The 24345-nt window shown below is 35.4% G+C and overlaps 2 protein-coding genes across 2 annotated transcripts; both read left to right on the top strand.

Moving 5' to 3' along the window:
• The first annotated feature begins 74 nt into the window (after window positions 1-74).
• Window positions 75-8280, top strand: LOC137404896 (uncharacterized). The gene is made up of 5 exons (XM_068091123.1): window positions 75-215; window positions 2923-3047; window positions 3291-3413; window positions 3579-3706; window positions 6983-8280. The coding sequence occupies exons 2-5, from the start codon at window positions 3016-3018 to the stop codon at window positions 8014-8016; spliced, it is 1317 nt and encodes a 438-aa protein (XP_067947224.1). The 5' UTR covers window positions 75-215; window positions 2923-3015; the 3' UTR covers window positions 8017-8280.
• Window positions 8281-8884: 604 nt separating this feature from the next.
• LOC137385705 (kinesin-1 heavy chain-like) lies at window positions 8885-24289 on the top strand. Its single transcript, XM_068072240.1, has 17 exons — window positions 8885-8951; window positions 10276-10541; window positions 12179-12293; window positions 14938-15094; window positions 15437-15536; window positions 16238-16346; window positions 17386-17681; window positions 18535-18652; window positions 19028-19242; window positions 19353-19575; window positions 20304-20446; window positions 20581-20646; window positions 21530-21764; window positions 22921-23053; window positions 23381-23581; window positions 23671-24069; window positions 24176-24289. The coding sequence occupies exons 2-17, from the start codon at window positions 10304-10306 to the stop codon at window positions 24287-24289; spliced, it is 2862 nt and encodes a 953-aa protein (XP_067928341.1). The 5' UTR covers window positions 8885-8951; window positions 10276-10303.
• Window positions 24290-24345: the final 56 nt, after the last annotated feature.

Genomic DNA, 24345 nt, shown 5'->3' with positions numbered 1-24345 from the left:
TTTTTCTCTAGACAGTCTAGCATTTAGTGGACGTACAAAATTCGGTAAAGAAATTCATTTTAGCTTGAAAATTAGAGGAGTATAAATAAAGAGAAAAATTAGACCGGATATTCTCCCTTTCGTAACAAAGCTCCGGAAAAAGCAGTTTCGGAAAATGTTCTGGCCTCTTTTACCTAGTTACCACTATGCTGCTATGATAGAACGTAATATGTAAAGTAAGTCAGTTGCCCTAGTTTAAAGTGTTTTTAATTGATTTCTAAGTGTATCGACATAATATATGTTTAAATCTTGTGTGGTAATTGAGCGACCTTTTGGTGTTAAATTGCTCCAACCCACTAGCAGCTGAATCGATATCTAACACTATTGTTAAAGTGCTTACCTCATACATTGCCTTTGTCTGGCAGTTTATGATTAGACAATGAACAACATTACTTTATGGTTTTCATTGTTTTTTGCAGTTGTAGCCATATACTCAATTTTAGAATTGATTTTAGTTATAAAATATGACGATGGTTATGACTCACGTTCTTTCAATAATTATTAACTTTTTATCAGATTTGAATTACTTTATTCATATATTTTATAGTGCTTATAATGCGCGTATAATGATTATAATATTCAACGTGATCATTGTTGTTTTTATATGTTTTAATAATGACTGGCATCTTGGAAAAGCCCCAAAGTCAACGCATAAAATTTTATTTGCGTTTCAGAAACTGCTCTTAATGAATGTACGCCATTCTTTTGTAATATTTTGTACAAGTTGTGCCGACTATTACAGTCGGCTAACTACACCGTTTAATTCAGCAAAATGTATGATTCCTCATTTTCACTGGTCAACCTTTTTTATTCCAATTTTATTTATTTCAAATTATGCATGTACATGTATATCATTACATTGTTACTATATAGGCCTATAATCACTTTGTGGTAGTAAAACTAAAATTGATCAGTACTTATTATGGCACCAAATCTCCACCATCAATATCACAGGATGCAACACCTAAAACAAAATTTCTGTTAGGCCTACTGAAAAATATTGCGGTGAAGATGTGCCTGCTAAAACCCAAAAGTAAAAGATTGAGCTTGGCAAATAAACTCAACAACTCAAAAGGATTACTGGTATTCTATTAGAAATTAAATTGGTTGGCTTACTACCTTCAACTCTACCTTTTGAGGTGGAGTTGGTTGAGAATCATGATCAATGCGCTTGACCTATGCATCTTTCTGCAGTGGTGGTATGGTTTTATGTTGCGGAAGGACACTTCGCTAACCTCTCTCTGAGCCGTTAGAAGCCGCTTTCCTTGAAATTGAAAAAATCATTGGTGCTTCATGAACGATTGTTTTACTACTGAACCTAAAGGCGCCAGACCGGTGCAATAAATTGCAAAATACTCTTTAGTCAAAACGAAATTCATTTATTTGGGACTGCTCTCTCTGTATATACGTATATCTTATTCGTTTTAGGTAGTGTGAACTTATTGCAGTTTACACATAGCATTAATATAAATGCATCATATAAACCTTTGTAAAAAAAAATTATAACATCGTCAATAATAAATATATTTTTTTGCTATATTTTGGAGTCATGAAATTGGAAGTTTAGTTTAAGCAATGGGCAAATTCAGAGCTTAAAGGTTGGCTTGCAACAAAATTCACATTACAGTTATTTGGTATCAAAGGATTCACTATGTCTTACTCTGTTGTGTTGTAGGTGCCAAATATGTGGAAATGTGATTACAAGCTCTTAAAAGGTCAAAAACGAAAAGCCGCCGTAGATTGGAATCTTTTTATTTCTCTGACGTAGTCATGGCAGTTTGGTTATTGTCTTGTCACGTGATGTTCCCACGTGAATTGAAAGGCCAATAAAAAGCTCAATATAAAACTTATCGTAGCACTAGTTTATGACAAGCATTTCGGGTTTTACCGAAGACCCCGTATCAAATATAGATGCTCGCTACTTTACAGTTTTGTTTCAGCTTGGTCTAATCGTCAAGTCGTAATCTGATCATGTGACCCAATACTTCGCAAATAATTTTTGCAGCACTTTTTGATTATCACAGGTGACCAACAGACTCGTCATGATTATCAGACAATGATATGTACTCCTTCAAACTAAGGCTAAAAAATTAAACGAATTTTTACGGTAAGTTATAGGATATCACTGCTAAAAGTGACAGCATTACGATGACGATAAAACAGACGCGTAAGAACAATAGACATGGTTTTATTGAATGCGTGAAGTATATTTGTGAAAATGTTTCGACGAATAAGGTTGCACGAAAGTGTAAACAAACCATCTACCACAACTACGTCCCATTTGAGCCGTTTTGGAAAGGGAATCCAAACTACGGCGGTCTCGTGTGGCTGCGATTAACTGTTCGTTTTTTAGCTTTTAAAAGCTTGTAATCACATTCCCATATATTTTGCACCTACAACACAACAAAGTAAGACATGGTGAATCTTTGGATATCAAATAACTGTAATGTGAATTTTGTTGTAAGTCAACCTTTAAGGTAGCCCGTAGAGATATGTGGTGCAACTTACTCTAACATAGATTAGCCTGAATCAAAACAAATTTGACTTGATATTTAGTCATTTTATTACTGATATTTTTCTACATGTTATTGTTTGAATTCTTACCTGTCCGTTCTTCTCCAGTTACAAAGCTGCAATGTTTTTGGGAAACTTATAAACTTTAGGCTAAAAATTCCTTTGGATGTAGAATTCAATATTTACTGAAATTTTAAATAACGCTGGAAAATTCACATCTTGAGCTGTTCATAGGTGAAGGTTTAGGTTTAAGGTACATGTATATATTTCTTATTATTAAAGTACCCTATTTGTAAACTGACCTTTGTTCTTAGTTTGGACAAATGGAAACACCTATAATCACGTAATATTGTATTGGGGCTATTCCAGTTGGAACCGACTATAAAGGTGATACAAGATGGAGCTGGACAGATTGGCATGTTATAACCTGGAAACTCGCTACCTCTAAACCCTCTGTAAATAATGGTGTTATTGACAGCAATAAAGAATTTCAGGTAGGAATTCGCTGCAATTGATCTTTAGTCACCTACTAACATTACAGTTACATTACAGTTTTTATGTCAGTTTGAAATCTTTGAAGCTTCAATAGTATTGTTAGCTGATTGTGAAGCGCTTACATGTTTTACACGAGTTTCATAGTTGGTTTGTACAACTACCTAGCACTGTTCTACTGAGCAGCTTTCGTGTTTACAATTCTGCGGCAGTAGTACTCTATACCCATCTAGTTTTTGTTGTAGACAATACAACAATAAGAAGAGCACTGGTAATGCCTTGTCAGTAGTGGATTTGAGTGCTGTACCTGGCATTGAACATTGGTCTCCTTCAACTGGACTTATTGATAAGGGTATGGAAATAGAGAGGTGAGTGATAGCATTTGACAGCTTACCAATCATCTTATCATGCGCAACACGTTAGTGATTATCATCAATATCTTAAAAACAATGCCTTCTGAGGCCTACTGCTCTTTGTTTGATTGAGTTGGTGGTGAACTGTGTGTGGTTTCTTTTTTATATATTATCATTCAGGTACCACGCAGCATTTCCTGCTCTGGGCACTGCGGTTTCACCTGGCTGTATGGAGTCATTTAATCTTTCTACTGTTAGTAGAAGCCACCTTGATACATATCAGCTGCCATCGGATGCTCCTGCCAATGGTTAGTAGTACTGGTAAAGCCTGGTTCATGCCGAATATCATTTGAACGCAATGGCAATGTTAACTCAGCTGAAGCATTGATATACTAGATGGGCACCTAGTAGGATGCAAAGAAAGACATTTAGCTTAGTCAAACTTTGCCATCCCTCCTAACCAATGTGAACATTGTGATGGTGTCAAACGGCATCTCTGTGGCTATAGCTGCATACATTATGTGGTGAAATCTCAACATACAAAGTCAATATGTTCTAATATTTTTATTGGAGGACATTGTATTTCATTTAATTTGCTCAAAAATTTCACATAAATTACTTATAACAATGAAACGAATGCTTTATCTAAACCTATGTTAAAATCTAAATTGTATGTGTGAAACTAGATTAATAAAGTAATAATAAATAAAAATAGGTTGTTATTGTTGAATCACCTTTATGTTAAAGACAGACAAATTTAGTTGTAGCATCTTTAGGCGATATAGAAGATAGATAGTTCTTAGGTTGTGGTGGTGATGAAGAGACGGAGCTAGGTGAACTTTAAATCATCATAGCTTTCTTATATCTTTGTTTTTATTTTGGATATTTAGCTTTTTATTTTGAAATTGTTTTAAGTTTCATCTTTAGTTCTCACAGCCAGCCTTTCCACTTTTAATTGTTTTCGGTTTATGTGTCACTTTTACTATTTTTTATCACAATATTACTAGACAGCTTTGAGCATTTCTTAAAGAGGTAAGCTTGCTCATGGCTCTTCATAATTTGTTGTTTTAATTATAAAAAACCATTGCTTTTCTTTTTTCAATACTCCTACAACTCGCACTAGTCTTTTTGGGGTTTATGATTTTAACACTGAAAAATGAACCTCTGGAGCTTCATAAAACCAAACTATTTGAAGGAGAACTGTGTAGGCCTAAATGTGTACTGATTTATAAAGTTGCAATATTTCAAAAAACTTCAGATGGCATACTGTATAATTGCAAAAAATTTATGTCATATATCAAAAAAATTGAATGTTAAGGTGATTCTAAATAAACTTCAACCACACAAGTGCTTAACAAATTTATTTAGGTTTTTGTAAGGTAATTTTTTCTATTCATGTTCAAACTCTTGATTACTACGGCAGTTTAAATGCTGTAGGCTATCCGTATTCCATAAAGGTATGAATTTGGTAAATTGACATTTGTGTAGAATGTATATCTGCAATTGAATCTAATAGTTAAGCATATCGCATAATATTTTCCGTGTAGATGTCTGTTAAGCCACAAAAGCTCCTCACCATCTGTACAGTATAAATGTGAGTTCAGCTTGCGGGAAAACATTATTGGTTCCTTTTGCTGTAGGTGTAGTCTAGATAAGTTATCAGCAGTCCTGGCAAAACTAAACATCCATAAACATGAACATAGCTTCCTTATGAATCAATGTGATTTAGTCAATGTGATCAAGCAAATTTAATGGGAAAATTTTTTATGAAAATCAGGCGATTTATGAAAAAATCAGCGATTTTATGGTAAGTTAAAAATAGCTCTTCAACATTGCGCGAGAGTAGACAGATTTTCCAAAAATGTTCAAACAAGTTCATCAAGAGTCATTTCTTCATCGAATTCTCTACTTCAGCTTGGCATGCTTGCACCTGAGTGGTAGTGTAGGCCGATGTCAAACACAAACACTCGGGGTTATTTCTGCGTAGTTAGCTATCCACCTGTCTAACTGAGAACAATTACACTATGGGCAACGTATTATTATTGTATAAAGCGTGGAAATGGGAAAAGTGAAATATGGGCTAACGAAATTAATCTGTTCAGATATTTGCGTTGTATGTCAACACTGTTGCACGTTGCAACAAATACTCTTATAAAAACCGTATTTTGTTTTAATTCCAGAATGAAAAAAACAATAAAAACTACTTTTAGCAATTACATATAACATGAAAACGTATATATTAAACAAACATTACAGTTTACCTTGACATACGAGCTTGACCAAGCTCTTATGTCAATTATTTCGTACATGTATTTCAAAGCAATTTTGCTATATAAAGTAAGTAAATACAAATTAATCTATTCTCTGAAACAATCCACCTTAAAACAGAATACTGCAATGAAAAACCTGTTTTTAATTGTACTAAATCACCACCTATGCTCACAAGGTAACAAATAAAATTTCTAATATTATTACGTACTATACCGTATGGAGTTCTTAGCTTTCAGACAGACGATAGCTGTCAATGCGGTGTAAGAGAGACTTGACAGCAATACGTTTAGTTTGCTACGCTTTTTTGCGCTCACATAACATAGACTTTGAATTTAACTTACCGGTGAATGAATTTAGCTTTTTAAGCACACACTTAAAAATAAGTTTTAATCTCACACAAAACTTAACTCTAACTTTGTTTTCGTTTTAATTTTTTATTATCTTCTGGTGTGACACTTTTTGCTTCTCTTTTTGGCCCCCTTTCACATTCACCTTTAGTCCGCCTTTTTAAAACTTTTCAAACTGGTCCGACAAGAATGATCAAGCGATGTTGTTCTCCTAAGTGACCTTTTGCATACTCGGCCACCTAGCAGCCGCATCAAGAAGCGGCTCGTGTTGAGACACTCGTATGTCGAGGTATAACTGTACTGCATAAAGCAACCTTTAAACCATAAAACTAAATAAATACATTAATAAGAAGTTTTACTTGTTACATTCCTTGAGCAGCGTAGAGTGAAAGTGTAGGTAGGTTTTGCGTTGCAAAGGTTCAGTATAAAAATATAAAGCAAGCTTATCCTAGTTTAGACTATACGTAATAGACACTATACTTAGTTTAAATTAACCTAATTCATTCATTTTTATATTTTATTTTTGCTAAATTGTTTACTGTTATTTATAGAACTATGATATTTTGTGAAGTCAAAAGTGGTTTTATATGTCGAGAGAAATGTTTATTTACATTTTACGACATGTATTGAAATATTTGTGTGTATAGGTGATTTTGAAGGAGGTTTGACTGTATTCTGTTGAGTGCACAAAAGCAAGTGGTCAGCAGACTGCGGCCTAAAAGCTTAGTGATAATAATAATAAATTCACCTCACTTTTACCATAAAAACAGGCAAATTGAGGTTTAGCTTTCAGCATGTATGTGAATGTTTGAGTCTGTCTATCAAATGTAAGTGGCTCTTAGTTTATCGTTTATCTATGCTAAGTTTTGCGATTGTCCTAAATCAGCTGGGGGAAGATGTTGAGAACTCACAATTTGCCTAATTCTTGAAAACTTAGTGTAACCCTCTGGATCATATCTGTTTAAGGAGTCGATGCAGTGACCTCAGTGCCCAGCAAATCATACCAAACCAATGCTCAAAATCGCATGTTCAAGCATCGAAAAGCGAAGGGATGTTTTCAGCAGCCAATTCGTTCAAACGACAATCACGGCGGCCATTGCAGCTATAAACGACCAACTAAACAATCTCTCCTGAAACCAAAGAAGACTTTTCGGGATAAACAAGTAAATCAAAATCTTTACGAAAAACAAAGAAAGTTTTCCGGGATGCAAAAGAAAGCGGAGTGGAAATCATGGAAGAATCTAGATCCTGTTGAGCGATATGAGGCTACATGTTCTTCGACAAAGGCAGCAGATTATGTTTGTACTCCTCCGTCTGTGGAATGCGAATGGATATCTAAAGATATACTATCCTCATGTCTTTCCAAGGATGAAAATGAGGAGGTGCTTTACTCAAATCAGCTTCGTACATTATGGGAAGAGGATGCTGAGGTTGCACCAGTTTCTTTACTTTGGAATGATGACTTTCAGGCGGAAAGTGGTTTATCCACTGAAAATGACTTCGTGTCTGGTTTTAGCAAAACAGTTGATAATGAGGATGATGATAGCAAAGCTGATATCGACTATAGTCTGCTTGAGCAAAGTATGGCTTCTCTGAAGTTCTGTGAGGACTTGCCATCTACTTGTCAAGGCTCGAGACTAATGCCAATGTTTTGTGAAAATCCCATTTCTAGCATGATTTTAAGCACGTCTGATGTGGAAGAAACCACAGATAGGGCGGAGTCTGCTCTTATTTGTAACCATGGTATGGAAGCTTATGAAATTTTTCTTGATTGTGAGTCATCTAGCGAACCAGAGCTGTACAAACATAGGTTACTTCGAGAAATTGATTCTACGCTCAATTTTGATTGGTGTAGGTATCAACCCACTTCCTGGATAGATGGCAATCAATATGGATCTGAGAAAAGCAATAGTTTAACTTCTAGGTACTCTTGTCATTGTGAATTTTGTCGGTCTAGGGCTTGGGCACGAACCTGTGAAATTTGTAGAACACCACTCTAACCTCATTCAAACATTCTGCGTAGCAAGATGTTTTGTAAACTAATTTGTCTCCGTTAGAGATCTATTTATTGATGTATTGTCTAACAATGTAAATTTTGTGCTGATGCACTTCATATATTTTCGGATTTCAAAGCTGGTTTTATGTTATTGTGCACGTTACGTATATTATGTAGATACTGAATATGAGAGTATTTTTTGTTATTTCGTATTGCTGTTGTACCTGAAGCACATTAAACTCACTCAAATACACTTCCAAACTTCGTATATGCTCATTTTGCACTGTATGCTACTGATATGGCTGAAAACTATTTATATTGTGAAAGATCAGTTCAAGCAACATTCCCTCGATATTGTTAATAGGGCCAATAAGCAAGGTGTATAGCAAACATACTATAAAGGGTCACTGGCACAGGTATCAAGCACGTTGCAAAATGTGACGTCCGTGGCGCACGTAGACCAGTGCGTTCTCTAATACCCAGTACGCTGTACGCACGGTCGCAGGGTGTTAGAGAAGAACATTTAGTAACGGGCCAGTAACTGTTATTTGAAGTTAGTGATTGAGACAAAAACTTTGCTCTGTAGTCTAATGAAATCATTAGCGTAACCAAAAACTATATAAATGAGTAAAAAAAGTGGAGGTAAAAGAAGACACCAGCTGTGTTTTATATGTTAGCTCATATACCATTTGGTAGGGGCAATAGCCTCCCGTTAATATAGAGTTGTTTGAAACTTCCGTTTTTGGTAAACTCAGATCCAATACACTATAAATCCTGAGGCCGCCGTCTCAAACTGGAGTTGTGAAATCACTAGTTAACGAGCCCGATATTCCGGTTTATTGTTGCTCTTAGTTACAAACCTCAAGAGGCATGTGAAGTTCTGTTGCTCATTTTGATTTTGAAGTAGATATGGCGTGTTAATGCGTTCTAATAATTTACGTAAGTTTTTGTAATTATCATATTTTTAAAAGATATCATGCTTTTAGAATGTAACAAAAAATGTTTAGCGGAGTCTTTTTAAGTCAAGCTTAGGCCAGCTTAACGCAACATTTTTGTGACAAAACTAAGAATATTTTTAGATCTTGACCTGCAAGCTATTTTATAGGTTATTTTTTTTGCGTTTTTGTGCATAGTTACTTAGTAACTTTAAATCAGTATCATTTTTGATTGTTGATTAAATTGTTATTAATACCTGAAGCTTTAAGAGTGCAACTAGATTTCGTTAGTTGTAGTCGTTCATTTTTTAAACCAATAAAAAGAATTATTACAACAGCTATTTTTTTAACAGTTATTGAAAAAAACTTCAATTTCATCCTACCAATTTTTGACTATAGTAATTGACGCTATATGGTTTTCTTTCTGGTATTGAAAACGCTTTAGAGTTCAAATACCACAAATTTTTATGCTTTAGTTGTGTAACTAGCTTAATTATTGCAGCTATTGAATGTATGGCCTGAGTAAACTATATTTTTGCTAAATTATTTTTAAGCTTAGAAGTATTCTTGTATTATGTGGTTTGTTGCGTTCAATAACTTTTCTATTTTTCTGTATTGGTTTTAGCACTTTAGTAACTGATCATTGTTCTCATGGATGGTCGATTACTGAAAAGGTACACCTGCAATGTGGCATATTATAGATTAAATGAATATTAATAATGATAGCTAGTTTGCTTATATGACTCTTCCCTTTTATTAGCTACATGTGTAATAGTTAGCAAAGCTGTTACCTATCTCTGCCTAAATTTTACATGACTTTCTACAACTTTTAAACTCTTTAAAAAGCTTGAGTGTCTCTTTATTTAGTCTAGTTATAGTAGTTTAATCAGCTCTGATAACCTGAAGCTATGTTAATGCTATTCTTTATTAGTTCTCAAGGTCACATATTGACTTGTTGGTGAAGTGTAAAGACTTTACTTTGCTAAAGTCAGTTTGGCATTTTAGTTTTGCATCTGAGAAATCCTTGGCATACTCTCAATAACTGTTTCTTATTAATTGCAGCCTTATCTTGTTAAGCAGTGTTAGCTTGAAAGCATGGTTATCTCATGAATACTGATACTGCATCGCTTTATAATTCAGTATATACACTTCTTTATCTGAATTATTAACACCACTGTAAAGAAGTTTAACTGTTCAAGTGGTAACACTGGTTTTTTGAGGGCTAGAGCTACAAAATTTTGCTAACCAGCATTGCCATGCTTTTGACAAAACTCCTAAACATGCTGAGCAGATCATACATTCAGTAGTCATCATATGTTGTTTTTTAGGCGAAACTTTGGAGGAAAATCTAGCAGCATGGCAAAGATACGTACATTTGCACGCATCAAGCCATCTGACAACTTATATGATGATTTTGATACAACTCACAACAGGCTTTATTTAAGGATACCTGATAGCTATAGCAGAGACTCTACTCTCTACAACCGCACTAGAGCTCCCATAGTGAACCATGAATTTAAATATGCACAAGTTTTTTCTGCTGATTCTACCCAGGTGGAGGTGTTTGATCATGTTGCCAAGTCCATAATAGATGGTATGTTAGCAGTCATGACTATTTTATGAACCTCCGGGTGAAAATTATTTTTGAATTTTAGTTAATTTTCTTAAATCTGAAGGCTAATGTCACAATTATAATATTTTTATCTTTAAGCATAACTTTCTAAGCCTAAAACAATTTCATAAAGCGCTGTGTTTATTCTAAAATTCCTTTATACTTAAAGAGGGCTTATTAGGTTTTACTTTCGTCTTGTCAGCTTTGGTTTAGGATAGCTGTTCGTAAATAATTGTTATAGCATTGTTTAAGCAATTATGTAAATGTACAGCTGATCAACTTTAAACCTTTTTCAAGTTAATAATATCATTCCATGACTGTTATCGGTAATATTTATCTTGTAACTTTTCCAGATTAAGACATCAACTCAATTGAGCTAATTTATGAACTACCATTGAAACACAATTAGTCAATTGTCAGTTACCACTTCTTATGAATTGGTTGTCAGTTATCACTTTTATTAGTCAACTGTCAGTTAACACTTCTTATTAGTCAATTGTCAGTTCTCATTTGTTATTAGTCAATGGTCAGTTACCACTTTTTATTAGCCAATTGGCAGTTACCACTTCTATTAGTCAGTTACTACTTCATATTAGTCAATTGTCAGTTAAACTTCTTATTAGTCAGTTACTACTTCATATTAGTCAATTGTCAGTTACTACTTGTTATTCCTTCTTAAGCGATTTTAGCGAATCAGTTTCTTAATCATGCAATTTCAATTTAAGCAAGTCATGCGTTTTAGTGCAGGTCATCTATCATTGTATTTCAAATTCGTCTGGAAGGAAAAATAATTTTTTATGAGCCGCTAATAACCATAACATATAATGAATGGCCAACTACCTGTACATAGAGTGTGCAATTAATGTAATTAATTGTTTTACACGCTTATTGCTGCCAGTTTTGGTAGCTCTAGACTGCTCTTGCTTCTTTACACTGACGAAGTCTGTCACTTTTAATACTGTTTAACAAATCGAGTCTAATCCTAATGAATTTTCACAAAGCAAACAGTGAAAGCTTTGTTCTTTATAGCTTATATTTAGCCAAATGCATTGAGCAGAAAGATCACCTTAGTGCTCTAACATTGCACCCTAAAAACCTTCATCTCACCACAGTAAGGACCAGCTTAATGTTCATCGCATTAGTTGTGCTTCTAATAAGAACTGTAGTCCATTCTTGGCAGTCACAGGATTTGATAGCGGCTGCTAAAGTGTCAACGCAAAGATGGGCTTTGCTCAAATCATAAAATTAGATATCCAAATTAATATTGAACTTCCCAATTCGTCATATATTCTTGCACTCACTTATTTCACTCAAGTTTAGTCTACGCGTGCGTACCTATTGAATAGAAAGTAACTTCTTACTAATTATGAATCAGCTAAACCAGCTGTTTACATGAGAAGTAAAGTATGTAGTATACTAGTATATTAGTACACAAGTACGCTATTGTACTAGTATACTAGTACAATAGTATACTAGTACAATAGTACATTAGTAAACTAATCTACTAGGCTATCGTTCTTGCAGTCAGCGAAGGACTTAGATTATGACTAATTTTTATACTCAAACTACTATAAATGTAAACTAAATTGTAAACTTCCTGAATTTTATGTGTATTTCAGGCTTCTTAGAAGGTTATAATGGCACAATATTTGCCTATGGCCAGACATCGTCCGGAAAAACCCATACAATGCAGGGAATCTTGAGTGACAGAGAACAGCGAGGTCTCGCACCAAGGTAACGGTTCAGTCGAGATTATGGACAAACTTATTGGTTTAATGGGGTCCCACCGTGACCTATATTATTCACTATTGACTATAAATCATGTATCGCAACTGGAAGCAGTGTTTTTGCTAGTTTAATATCTCTGGCGTCAGGTGTACCATGGAAAATTATCAATAAATTGTCAGTTTTCGAGCTTCATTTTTGTTAATATTGCTAGTACTGTTCACCCATTTGTTCACTTTTCCTGTGTTTGCACAATTACCGATATGCTAGCGGTCTGCAAAGTGTGTGTCTTTCAACCATTTCTGCAAGAATATCCATGTTCTGTTCATACTAAATGAGTGTATAATTACATTAAAAAACTTAATAACTGTATAAATATATACTACTGTGCTAGAGTATTATTCTGTGTCATGTTGGTTGGGGTGTGCCAAGAAGAGTGTAAATGTAAAGAATATGGCCCATTTTAAAAAAGGTTGAACATCACTGATCGAGACATTGTGCACTATGGCTTCAGCGCTAACTTTGACAGTTATATGCATTCAATTTATTTCTGAACATCAATTGTTTGGGATTGAGGTCAAGTACCGTACACATTTGACGAGAAAGCAAATATGATTTGTATTTATGCTCTTAGCATAGCATAAAACTATCTAATAGTAATAATAATAATCTTTACCACAATAATAGCTGTGTCTGTCTGTCTGTCTGTCTGTCTGAAGCCATAGTTGAAGGTCGAAAAAGTCCATCATATGAGATTCAAACTTACAGCATTCAAGTTGGTAGACCAACACTCCAACACCTGCACCAATTGACTGCTCACTGGTACCTTTGAATAATTGTACATATAGTTATTACACCTGAGGATCTCTTACAGCACATTAGACTGCCAGGGTACTAGTAGGGATAATAATCTATATATAAAAATCTCAAAGTTTGTGTCATCCGTCACTCTGTCTGTTCAGTTATAGCGATTAGTATCTAACAATGACAAATCACAGAAGACAATCCCCATCACAGAAGATTTAATCTCGGAACCTCCCATTCACCTGAAATCATTGGGTGATTTGGGTCGTTGTTAGAGTTAAAATATGCATAGCGCTCTGCGTTACGCGATGTCACTAAAGCTTGCTCTTATTAGTAAGTTAAGCCATACAGATACTAGCTTACTCAAATTAGCCATTGGCAATGTACCAGCCCAATGGTGAGTGGCAGGCAACTACATCACCTGCCTCTGTTTATAAGCTGCTTTTTAATACTCGTACAATGCCGGGAATTGGCTAATCTTTATATAATAATTACTGTATCTATCTGTCCTAAGCCACAGTTAGAAGTCGAGACAAAAGATTACATTGTACAGGATTCGAACCCCCAACAATGAACTTGACTGTCCAATACACTACCACCTGTACCAATCATTCACTTTCAAGGATGTAAGGCTTATTGTGTATTTACTTATTTTTTGCTCTGTATTGATACACCTGACGATCTCTCACGGCAGACTTACTGCCAGATAATTAGTAGGGATAGTAATAGTAATAATATATAATTATGATAATCAATGTCGAGACTCACAAAATATAATATTACTTGCAAGACAAAGTAATTACTCAGCACAATAGACAACATAGGGCTGCAGTTCCTAGTACTGCATTTTAGTAATACAACAAGTAAACAAAATCTTACTTCTGAAGTTTCAACCAGAGCATAGTTCAACAAGGTTTTACAAACAGTGTTATACTAGTTTGTACTAGATGTATGTTACACAAACCCTCCTGACATACATATTGTTACACTAGTTTGTACTAGATGTATGTTACACAAACCCTCCTGACATACATATTGTTACACTAGTTTGTACTAGATGTATGTTACACAAACCCTCCTGACATACATATTGTTACACTAGTTTGTACTAGATGTATGTTACACCAACCCTCCTGACATACATATTGTTATACTAGTTTGTACTAGATGTATGTTACACAAACCCTCCTGACATACATATTGTTACACTAGTTTGTACTAGATGTATGTTACACCAACCCTCCTGACATACATATTGTTATACTAGTTTGTACTAGATGTATGTTACACAAACCCTCCTGACATACATATTGTTACACTAGTTTGTACTAGATGTATGTTACACCAACCCTCCTGACATACATATTGTTACACTAGTTTGTACTAGATGTATGTTACACCAACCCTCCTGACATACATATTGTTACACTAGTTTGTACTAGATGTATGTTACACAAACCCTCCTGACATACATATTGTTACACTAGTTTGTACTAGATGTATGTTACACAAACCCTCCTGACATACATATTGTTACACTAGTTTGTACTAGATGTATGTTACACCAACCCTCCTGACATACATATTGTTATACTAGTTTGTACTAGATGTATGTTACACAAACCCTCCTGACATACATATTGTTACACTAGTTTGTACTAGATGTATGTTACACCAACCCTCCTGACATACATATTGTTATACTAGTTTGTACTAGATGTATGTTACACCAACCCGTCTGGCAGTTTATTAATTCATCCCAGTTTCTTTCCTCTTTTTCTACAGCAAGTTTTATTCTCGAGCTTTTTAAACATTTCGACTGACTTGACTTCAAATCTTACACTTCCAGGAGTCTCACAAGGATATTCGCTGCAGTGAACGCCAGAAAGGAGGCTGGAGAGAATATCACAGTGCATGGTTCCTTTCTTGAGATTTATCAAGAGGTTGGCTATGATCTATTAAAACCCACTGCAAGAGGTCCTCCTGGCACTACCGGTTTTTCTAAGGTAGAGATCGTTGTGTGATGTGTCAAGATCTTGTGCTATAAGTTACCGTATATTCTTTACAGTCTTAAAGGGGCTTACTCAGCAAATTTGAATAGTTCATGTGTAATCACTGAGCTAAGAAAATGTAATTCAGGATATGCGCTACTTTCTAAATTCAAACAAGTCATATGTTTGAGAAAATCCTTGTAATGAATCCACGTGCAAAAAGCTATAGTCTGAGTTTGTACCCTATAGGCAGCATATTTGCTAGCACACACACAACCATGCTTTTACATACCGTGTGAAACAGCCCCACCAATATTTTGTTATTTCTCATGCACTGCCACACTTTGTTTGCATAAGGTCACAGTGGTTGATGGGCCTCAAGGAGCTGCTGTTGTCAAAAATCTTTCCATTCTTTCTATGAACACCGAGGAAGTGGCTCAATCTTTATTAGCTCAAGGTAAACACACGGATGCACTACTATATTTTCGCTAGTTTTAGACCACAATTTTTTTGTATTTAAAAATAGTGTAGCAGCCACATGCTTGCATTTCAGACTCTTTTCTCAACAGAAAAATCTTTTTTTGTTGTAATTATAGTCAACTATGAGCAGCACACGTAAGGTTGTGACCAAGAAGGTGAGCACTATGTTTTTCACACTATTATGTTAGGACAACAGCATTTTGCCACATTTTGTTGTGAGAGGTGCTACCACCATTCGATGTTGGGTCACCGGTATTAGAATAAGGAATTAGTGGAAGAATAGGTTTTATATGGTGAAGCACTTGTCAGTATCAGTGTTTGAGAGATACAATTAGAAATTCCAATATGGTTGAAGTCATCTTGTTTACAAAAAGCTGTCCTGACTTGACACGTCACACAACACTTCATTTTTACGAAAATCAATTTTTACTTGTACAAGTTTTTCAGCACTCAATATCCACACTTAACTCATGCAGACAGTCTATGGTTAAAGTGTATTTTTAAAGCAGAAACAGTTATTGATTGGTAATTCGTCTTTGAGAGCAGTGCTTAAAAGGTACGGATACCAGAATGTTCTAATCTCACTTTTGCCAGCTTCCTGACTCTATTTAAAAATGAGCTTGTAGTACTTCAAATTTTCCGTTAGAGTACCACAGTGTAAGAGCACCTGTATTGCAGGCGAGCTGAACAGGAAGGTGGCTGAAACAGCAATGAATAACAGGTCCTCTCGCTCCCATGCAGTGTTCACTGTCTACCTCTCAAGTCGTAAGGGAGATATGCTTGTCAGGTCTGTATTGTTTTCAAAGTTGTCATCCCTTAACAGGTTCCATATACGTTTTTTACTTTCAGCCACAAACAGGTTGCATTTACTCTGTTACCCCAAAGACAGGTTGCTTGTAGTTGGGTGGAAGTCAGTGACATCTACATGTATACAGATAATCGGGGTTCAAAATTTATGTGGTCCATTTTCAAAGTGAGATATATGGGGGCCATGAAACCTTGTGTATAACTTTGCATTTGATTTCTGCACTAGTAAAAGCTTTTGTCTGGTTTTGTCTATAGCAGGCAAATAGCTTTATTCCTATCACTATCTTTTATTCTAGAGCAGTTTTGTGAATCTGAATACTACTAGCAAATACTGCTGAACATTGAATAGCAAATATTATTGATTGAACAATAGGAATATTAGGAGCTGTAACCTGTTGGTCTTTGCTGCTATGTCATGAACATAGGTCAGCAGTAGTTCACCTCACTTTTACATCTTGGTCAGCAAGATTACTAGTTATCAAATAAACCAGTTAAAACTTAGCTGAGCAGAGAATTATTTCAGTAGAAGTATCATGGAGTTCATAAGCGTTGCACTGAAGCGATTATAGACCTAAGGCTTTGCCTGGCCTGATTTTGGTTTGACATCGATTGAACCTTCACTTGGTTTTAGTTTAGAGTACTTACTTTTAGGTAAGGGGTCTGAATGGCTTGTTATAGTGCTCTCTCTCTTTTTAGTAATGAGTAACGGTTCACAAACAAAAACAACCAATAAAAATTTTGTGATCATTGCGAGACTATCTCGTAGCACACTAGCGCTAGACGAATTCTGACCATTAGGAACAATGGTCCCAGTTCATTACAACAGTTCATTATCACAAATACTCATAACAGTGTTGTCATGACAACCTAAAAAATTTATTTGGCAAGATGTGTCTTTCTAAGTTAATCTTTGAAGACAGGCATTGCTGTCTCTACATGCAACCAATAAAACAATTGGTAAGCTTTTATATGAATTTTTTTCAATTTCTTGTTTTTTTCAAATTTTGTAATACTTTTAGGTCCAAAATGCATTTTGTTGACTTGGCTGGTTCGGAGAGGGTCTGTAAAACTGGTGTAAAAGGATTACAGCTCTCTGAAGCAAAGTACATCAACCTCTCCTTACACTACCTGGAAGGTGTAATCATTGCGTTGCACCAAGATGCCACCTCATCCGCCCGTTTGCGAACGGCGCCGCCCGGTGTTTCCAAGAGCTGGTCAGCTCTTGCAAAGCGACCATATAGTGCTGCTGATAGCAGCGGAAGACATATACCATATCGAAATTCTCTGCTGACTATGTTGCTCAAAGACAGTTTGGGTGAGTCTGCTTTTGTCCACTGCAAGAGTTGTACAACACATTTCAAATACCATGTCTACACGAATGCTTTGCATTGAGTTCTCAAATTTTCTCAGACAAACAATTGCAGTGGTTTTTTGTTATTGTGCAATTTTGTAACGCTTTAAGTTAGTTTGGTTTAGCAGTGCAATGTTATTGTACATGTAACTTTTTAAATTATCATGCTAATTTAGGCAATGCATTTGGCTTCCTAATTTCTATAATGTAAATGTCATGTTTATAATCTTTTCTATGATCTACTGTTATACCTTGAACTACTATATATTTGAGCTCTTTGAACCTCACAATGTTGCCTTTATGGAGGGCTGCATTCGCACCAAAGTTCAACAGTATCTTGAAATGAAAGCTTGACTAAAAGCTTTTGTAGGCATGAGATTGGTATTATTTCTCAATAGCGATAAACCTATTGCAATAAAAATTGAATTATAATATTTATTTCTTTGTCTTTTTTCCTTGCTTTGAGAACCCGCTAGTGATGTTTGCAGGAATCTAACCTGATGATTTCAATGTACAATCAATATCATTAACCAATTAATCAAATTACCAATTTATTTACCAAATATCACTTTGATTTATTTGATTCACATATCCTGATTTAATTTTGTCGAGATTAGCTGGTGAAACAAAATTAATCACCTCAAACCATCTCTAACTTCAGCCTCTTCACTCGCTTCAACCATGTTTATGATCTGTAAGCCTACATTCCATGTCTTCACATTGGACTTGGAAATTTTCACAAGTTTCATTATCAAAGATATGACAGGTTAGTCAGCATGCTGACTTTGCTATAATATGTTGTAACTTTATTTCACAGGAGGAAACTGTTTGACAACTATGATAGCAACGATCTCTCTGGAGTTGCCTAATTTGAGTGAAAGCATTTCAACTTGCAGATTTGCTCAAAGAGTTTCATGCATTTCAAACACTGCAAGGTATACTTCGATGTGAATTTTATCATTTATTTTACTCGTCATGCAATACCTTTGACAATATGCATTTAGTTCTAAAACTCTCCATTTTCTAAAACAGTAATTACGTTACTATATTTGCTGAGGCAGCCCCCCTGGTAAATATAATCTTGACTTTTCTGTAGCTGAATGTAATTACTTGCACGTGTGCTATTATCATGAAGTTATTAGTACATGAAGTAGGCTTTTCAAACAAATTCAAGAGTGCATAAAAGAAATCAGTTTATTTATCTAATTTGTTCCATGTTTCTCATTTCTTTTTCACATGTAATGTCACTAATGTACCTATTATTCGGATGTTATGCAATCACTTATGAAATTTAAAATTTGCTTTTTCAGAAAGAATGAAGAGATTGATGACAAGTCAATGATTAAAAAGCTTCGCACTAGGGTTGCTGAACTAGAGGTAGAAAACAACATGCTTAAACACGGCGGACAGAATCCTAACGACATGGAAGAGGAAAAGCTTCTTCTCACGAAAGAGGACAGAGAATTTTGCCAGCACGTTGTCAAAGATTTTCTCAACGGACGGCTTGTCGATCCAATTGTGGCTGGTGGGTATTATTAATATTGTCATTCAACAGTCTTACATTGTGTCTCATAAGCTTAGTTGAAACTTATTTTGCTGTCTGACAGCGGTGGTACAAGATTATCCTGTGTTCAGGTGTGACCGACCCACATAAGTTTAGAGAGTGCATGAGCATTTTCAAGAAACTGATAAAAGAGAACAGTGACAAGACACTGCGAATAGCCGAGCAGCTAAAACGCCAGCCTTCGCACGTGCAGGAGGCATTTTACACAGGAGGTCGGTATCATGAGGCGCCCTTGGCCTACCCTAGCAAGCGACAAGATATCAACTTTCGAGATGATGCTAACGATTTAGCGAAGTAAGCGGTATATATGTCTACTTTACTGCCTTTTTAGAAAAGTGGAAAAACTGTCTATAATTATTTCAATTATTTGTACAGCAAATAAATTATTTTTTGTAATGTTTGTGATTACTAAAATGATAACTACCTGGACACCACATATTCTTATAATCAGCTGTAAAACTTTAACCCTTTCAACTCTGACCTGTAGATTAGCTATGCTGAGCGCAATGTTTCACTGCTGCACAAAAATTTTGGAGCTCATGTAGATAGCAGAAAAAAATTTCTCAAAAACTTTTTATGCGTGTAAAAGTATGGTCAACATAGTACAAAGCACAGAAAATTCATGATTCCAACTTACCTCAAAGAGCTAGAAATCTTTGCCTAAAAAGTTGCTTTCTTCACATGTGGTCAACTCTCAATGCAATGAAATGTTCTAGGTTTTTGTGATGACATCACGAGCATGAGAGCCAATCAAATTTGGGTTTGCATAAGGATATGTAAGAAGTCACTTGAGAATGATATTTGGATATAAAGCATTTGTAGTTGCTCTATCCAGTTTTTAAATTTGCAACATGGGCCCTAAGAGGAATAAACATGTGCATTTTACTGCCCTCTTACATTACACCGATCTCTCATCTACCTATTTCCAGCCAAGCTGAGTAATTACAGTCGTGACTGTAGAAAAGAATTGGTTGAGTTTTTTGCTTCAAAAACAGTTTAGCTCAGATGTGTATTAAATACAGGAGCGCCTATGGGGCTTGGGAAAAGAAGCAGCAGCGCAGCAAAAGCACATCCTTGAGGCCAACCATTCTCAAGTCATCAGGGTCAAATGAAGGTCAACAAAGGAATGGTCCGAATGAAGCGTGGCAAGTTCAACTAAACGATGGTAAGACCGCGACATCGATACATCTACTTAGTATTCTTATATTTCTATCTTCATCTGTTTCTCTTTTTCCAGTGAAATATTTGCATGTTGCATACAAGGCTCAAATGTAATATTGTCTATTATACTGGCAACAGAGAGCAAGCCAATGAAGAGAAAGCAGGTTCGAATAGTTGTCGGTGAGCATCCTCGACATCTGTGCTGTTTGTAATGAACCGTAATCCCTGTATTTTCTTGTAGCTAAACAGCTTCAGAAAAGTGTCGCCCTAACTTATAGTAACCTCGCATAGTTTTGCTTGCGGAGTTGTTCCCTCTAGGCAACTATATGAGTTTGAGAGCTCAGCATCTGCTGGTATTTGCGGGTTATGATAAGCTGACATATTTAATTTAAAGAGTTTTGCTCAAAGTTAGCTGTTTATTCCTTTATCAACTTGTTTTTTCCCATTTTGGAAACTGCTGTCAATTTTGGTACATATAGAATACTAAGATAAAAGTCGCTTACCAACAATCCACCAGAGTTTTGCTGATTTACGTGTGTTATAAACTTATTTTTAATATTTTCATGCATATCTACACAAAAAACATTTTTTATTAAACAATATTTTGGTGAAAGTCAGTGTTTGGTATTCAAACTTTGAGCAAAGTGTTCATTCCTGATGCTTCTCTACTTGATTGTTTCTGCTTGAATCAAATGCTTTTATGGAGTGTTTTCTAATGAGTGCTTATGATTCTTTTAGCATAGTTGAACAACACTCATTATCTATTGATTACTTGTATTAATCAGAGGTCAAAATTTATCCTAATGCCCTTCTTAGCACTTTTCCTGCTATTGTTAGATTGTTTCATCTTTCTATTTTCTTTATTGTACGTACACATGAGAATTAATTAGGTAAGTCTGTATTTATTCTGTTAAAAGACTGAAATACTACTTTTGAAAACCGTTGGTTTTTTGCTCAAATATGCAAAAAAAACTTTGGTAATTATGCTTAGTTCTTGTCAAGGCTTCAAGAATTTTATCTTTAAAAAAAATGATTTACAATTATATTGACGGCTAAAAATATATTACCCAATACTGCTACTTTCCAGTGGAACAGCCAACTGTACAGAGAGCTCATGATGAGAGACCAAAACCAAAAAGTGCTGGAGCTACGCTTCACCGAATTGCAACACCATTTGACCGAAAAAGAAACCAGGAAGTTGTGCAACTTAACAAGAAAGTAGAGAGCAACTACGCTGAGCAGATTGAACAAGCCAACCATCTGAAAGCTTTCAAGAAAACTGTCGCTGAACAGGAGTTTGAAATGGTGATAAATAGTTTAGGGTACGTATTAGACATCTTTGTTGCATCGTTGTCTAACTGGGCACTCAAAAATAAACACAATACAGCAAACAAGTACTAGTGATGTCATCAGTAACACTAACAGTTTCAATTTAACTAGATTGGAGAAAAGTATTGTAAGCTTTGCGCCCACACACATAATCTATATATACATATTTCTCAAAGTTTGTTCGTTTGTAGGATTGATTGTCCAGCTATAGCAATTATTAGAATAGTTGTAGCTGGACAACAACGCAAAGTCATGGCTTACCGCAATTAAAAGCCTATCTTATTAAGCAGCTTACTAGAATTTTTCATTGGCAATGTGCTTGGCTAACAGCTTGAAAATTACAGTTGTTTTACGAAGTTTTAAAACCTTTACAGTTGTTTTTATTTTATCTCTTAATTTATTTCAACTACACAAAACATTCCTCTCGTGATATGTAGTTTAAAAGTTAGAATGGTAAATGTTGTTATAGGCTCAATACATATCAAATTTTTGTACAAAGCCTTTTTTATTACACGGGCAATATTGGATAGCACAGCTTTTTATATATATGTTGATTTAAACAAATTAGAACTAGAGAAATACAAAATAGAGAACTCTAAACTGTACGAGTTCAGTATATTAAAACAAGATGAGTTTTACTAAAATGTTTTGCGATAGCTACGTTGTTTTGCACTTGGTACTCGTCATATACAGGCTGTATATATCTGTATAATATAAATGTACATATATATATAGCAAAGGCTATACACATGAAATTGTTCTGAATATGACAAATGCACTTTGGAGCATGTAACATAATGTATTTTCTGTTGCTTAGCTCTTACCAAAGCATCTGAAGCAACAGGTGGCTTTCACCATCGTATCAGACAACTAAGCTTTTGTAACTCATTAGCAAGTCATTTTTGCCTGACTGCAAAAAACTCAGTATTGCTACTAACGCACGCCACATTACTATCATTGCATAAGCCAGAAACTAACCTGTTTTAATTTTTGCTATTCTAAACGTGCTGATTTTTAGTGTTGACTGGCATGTGTATAGATGCTCACAAGTACTGCGCAACAAATTGTTCCTGATCGCTCACTTCCTTGTCAAATAGCAAAGAATGCTCGTATCCATTGTGGACTTGCTAGCTGAGTTTATTGCTGCAGGAGGAAGTTAGAAGTGACGCAGCACCAACTGGCAGACCAGCATGCTTACACAGTGAAACTTCAGCAGCAAGCTGCTGATAAGCACCTTCTCGAACAGGAAACTTTAGTGAAAAGACAACTCCAGAAACGAGTGGTATGTAAACTAATTTTTGTAATACTTAGGCACAATGACTCAATGATCCCATAAACTACTATCGCTGTTAAATTCTATGAACAATAATAATAATAAAGTTTATAAATAATAGTGTGTTGGTCTGAGCACATTATGGCGATATCTACTTTTGTTCAGAGATCTTATATAATAGGCTAATATGAAAACCCTATCAATCCAATGCTTATCTTAATACATCACAATTGTAGTGGTGAAGTGTATCTTTTACTTTGTCTATGATATGAAGGTTTGTCAGTATATACATGTATATACATATAGTTAGTTGCAAATTTTATTTAATGTGTTCAGGATCGACTTCATACCGAGATAAGCGCGGCTAAGGCAAGATTGGCCGAAATTCAAAGCCAGACTGAAGATGAAAGTGATAAACAGTCGACGAAATACCGGACTGTCAAAGATAAGTTCTTTACAATGACGAAAAAGGATGGAAGCCTTGACACTACGAAAGTAAAGACTACCTTGCAAAAACAGGAGAAGCTTCAAAACCAGGTAAATATTAAGCAGATTTGCAGATATATAAAATATTTGCAGATTTTAAGATATTTGCAGATCGTAGTTACATTATTTTGTGTCAATAGTTACAGAAAAAGATTGACCAACAGAGGGCCCTTGCTATAGGCAAGCATTTGGAGATTCAAGAACACTCGACACGACAGAAGCTTGAGGAATTTAAAAGAAAACTGGCAAATTCTCAACAAGGGCATCGACATGACAGTAATGAGTCTTCATCGTTGACATCTACATCACAAGTGCCTAAAGAAAGCACATTAGGTACTGAGGCCAAAACGACTGCAAGTTCACCAATGATTGAAACAAATCATGCTAAGCTCGACATCATATCGACTGAATCATTTCAGTCTCGCATTCAGCAAGAGAACCCAAATCGAGAAAATGCAATTCATAACATACTCAGCAAGTACAGGTCTGGACATAAAGATGCCAACACAGAAGCGCGAGCAAGCAGGAGGACGGCGCAAGTAGATCAGATACTAGCTAAATACGCGGGTGGCGATCGGAGCAAAAAGGCAAATGAACACAAAATTTCGGCAGCTAAGCAGGCTTCAGCATCTCGTCATTCAACAGGAACTAATACACAGAATCTCCAAAGCAAGCCAGCATCAGCTCCATCCTCTCGCAGACAAGCGAAAGATCTATCAAAACCATCCGATAACCTCAGACACGGCCAGTCTGCTGTAGCTCATACAAGACTTAAAGTTCCTAACAGTGAAATGGAGTATGAGGTCGCAGTGATT

Source organism: Watersipora subatra, chromosome 1, assembly GCF_963576615.1.
Source record: "Watersipora subatra chromosome 1, tzWatSuba1.1, whole genome shotgun sequence".
Taxonomy (NCBI): Eukaryota; Metazoa; Bryozoa; class Gymnolaemata; order Cheilostomatida; family Watersiporidae; genus Watersipora; species Watersipora subatra.
This window is presented reverse-complemented; position numbering and strand designations above follow the sequence as displayed.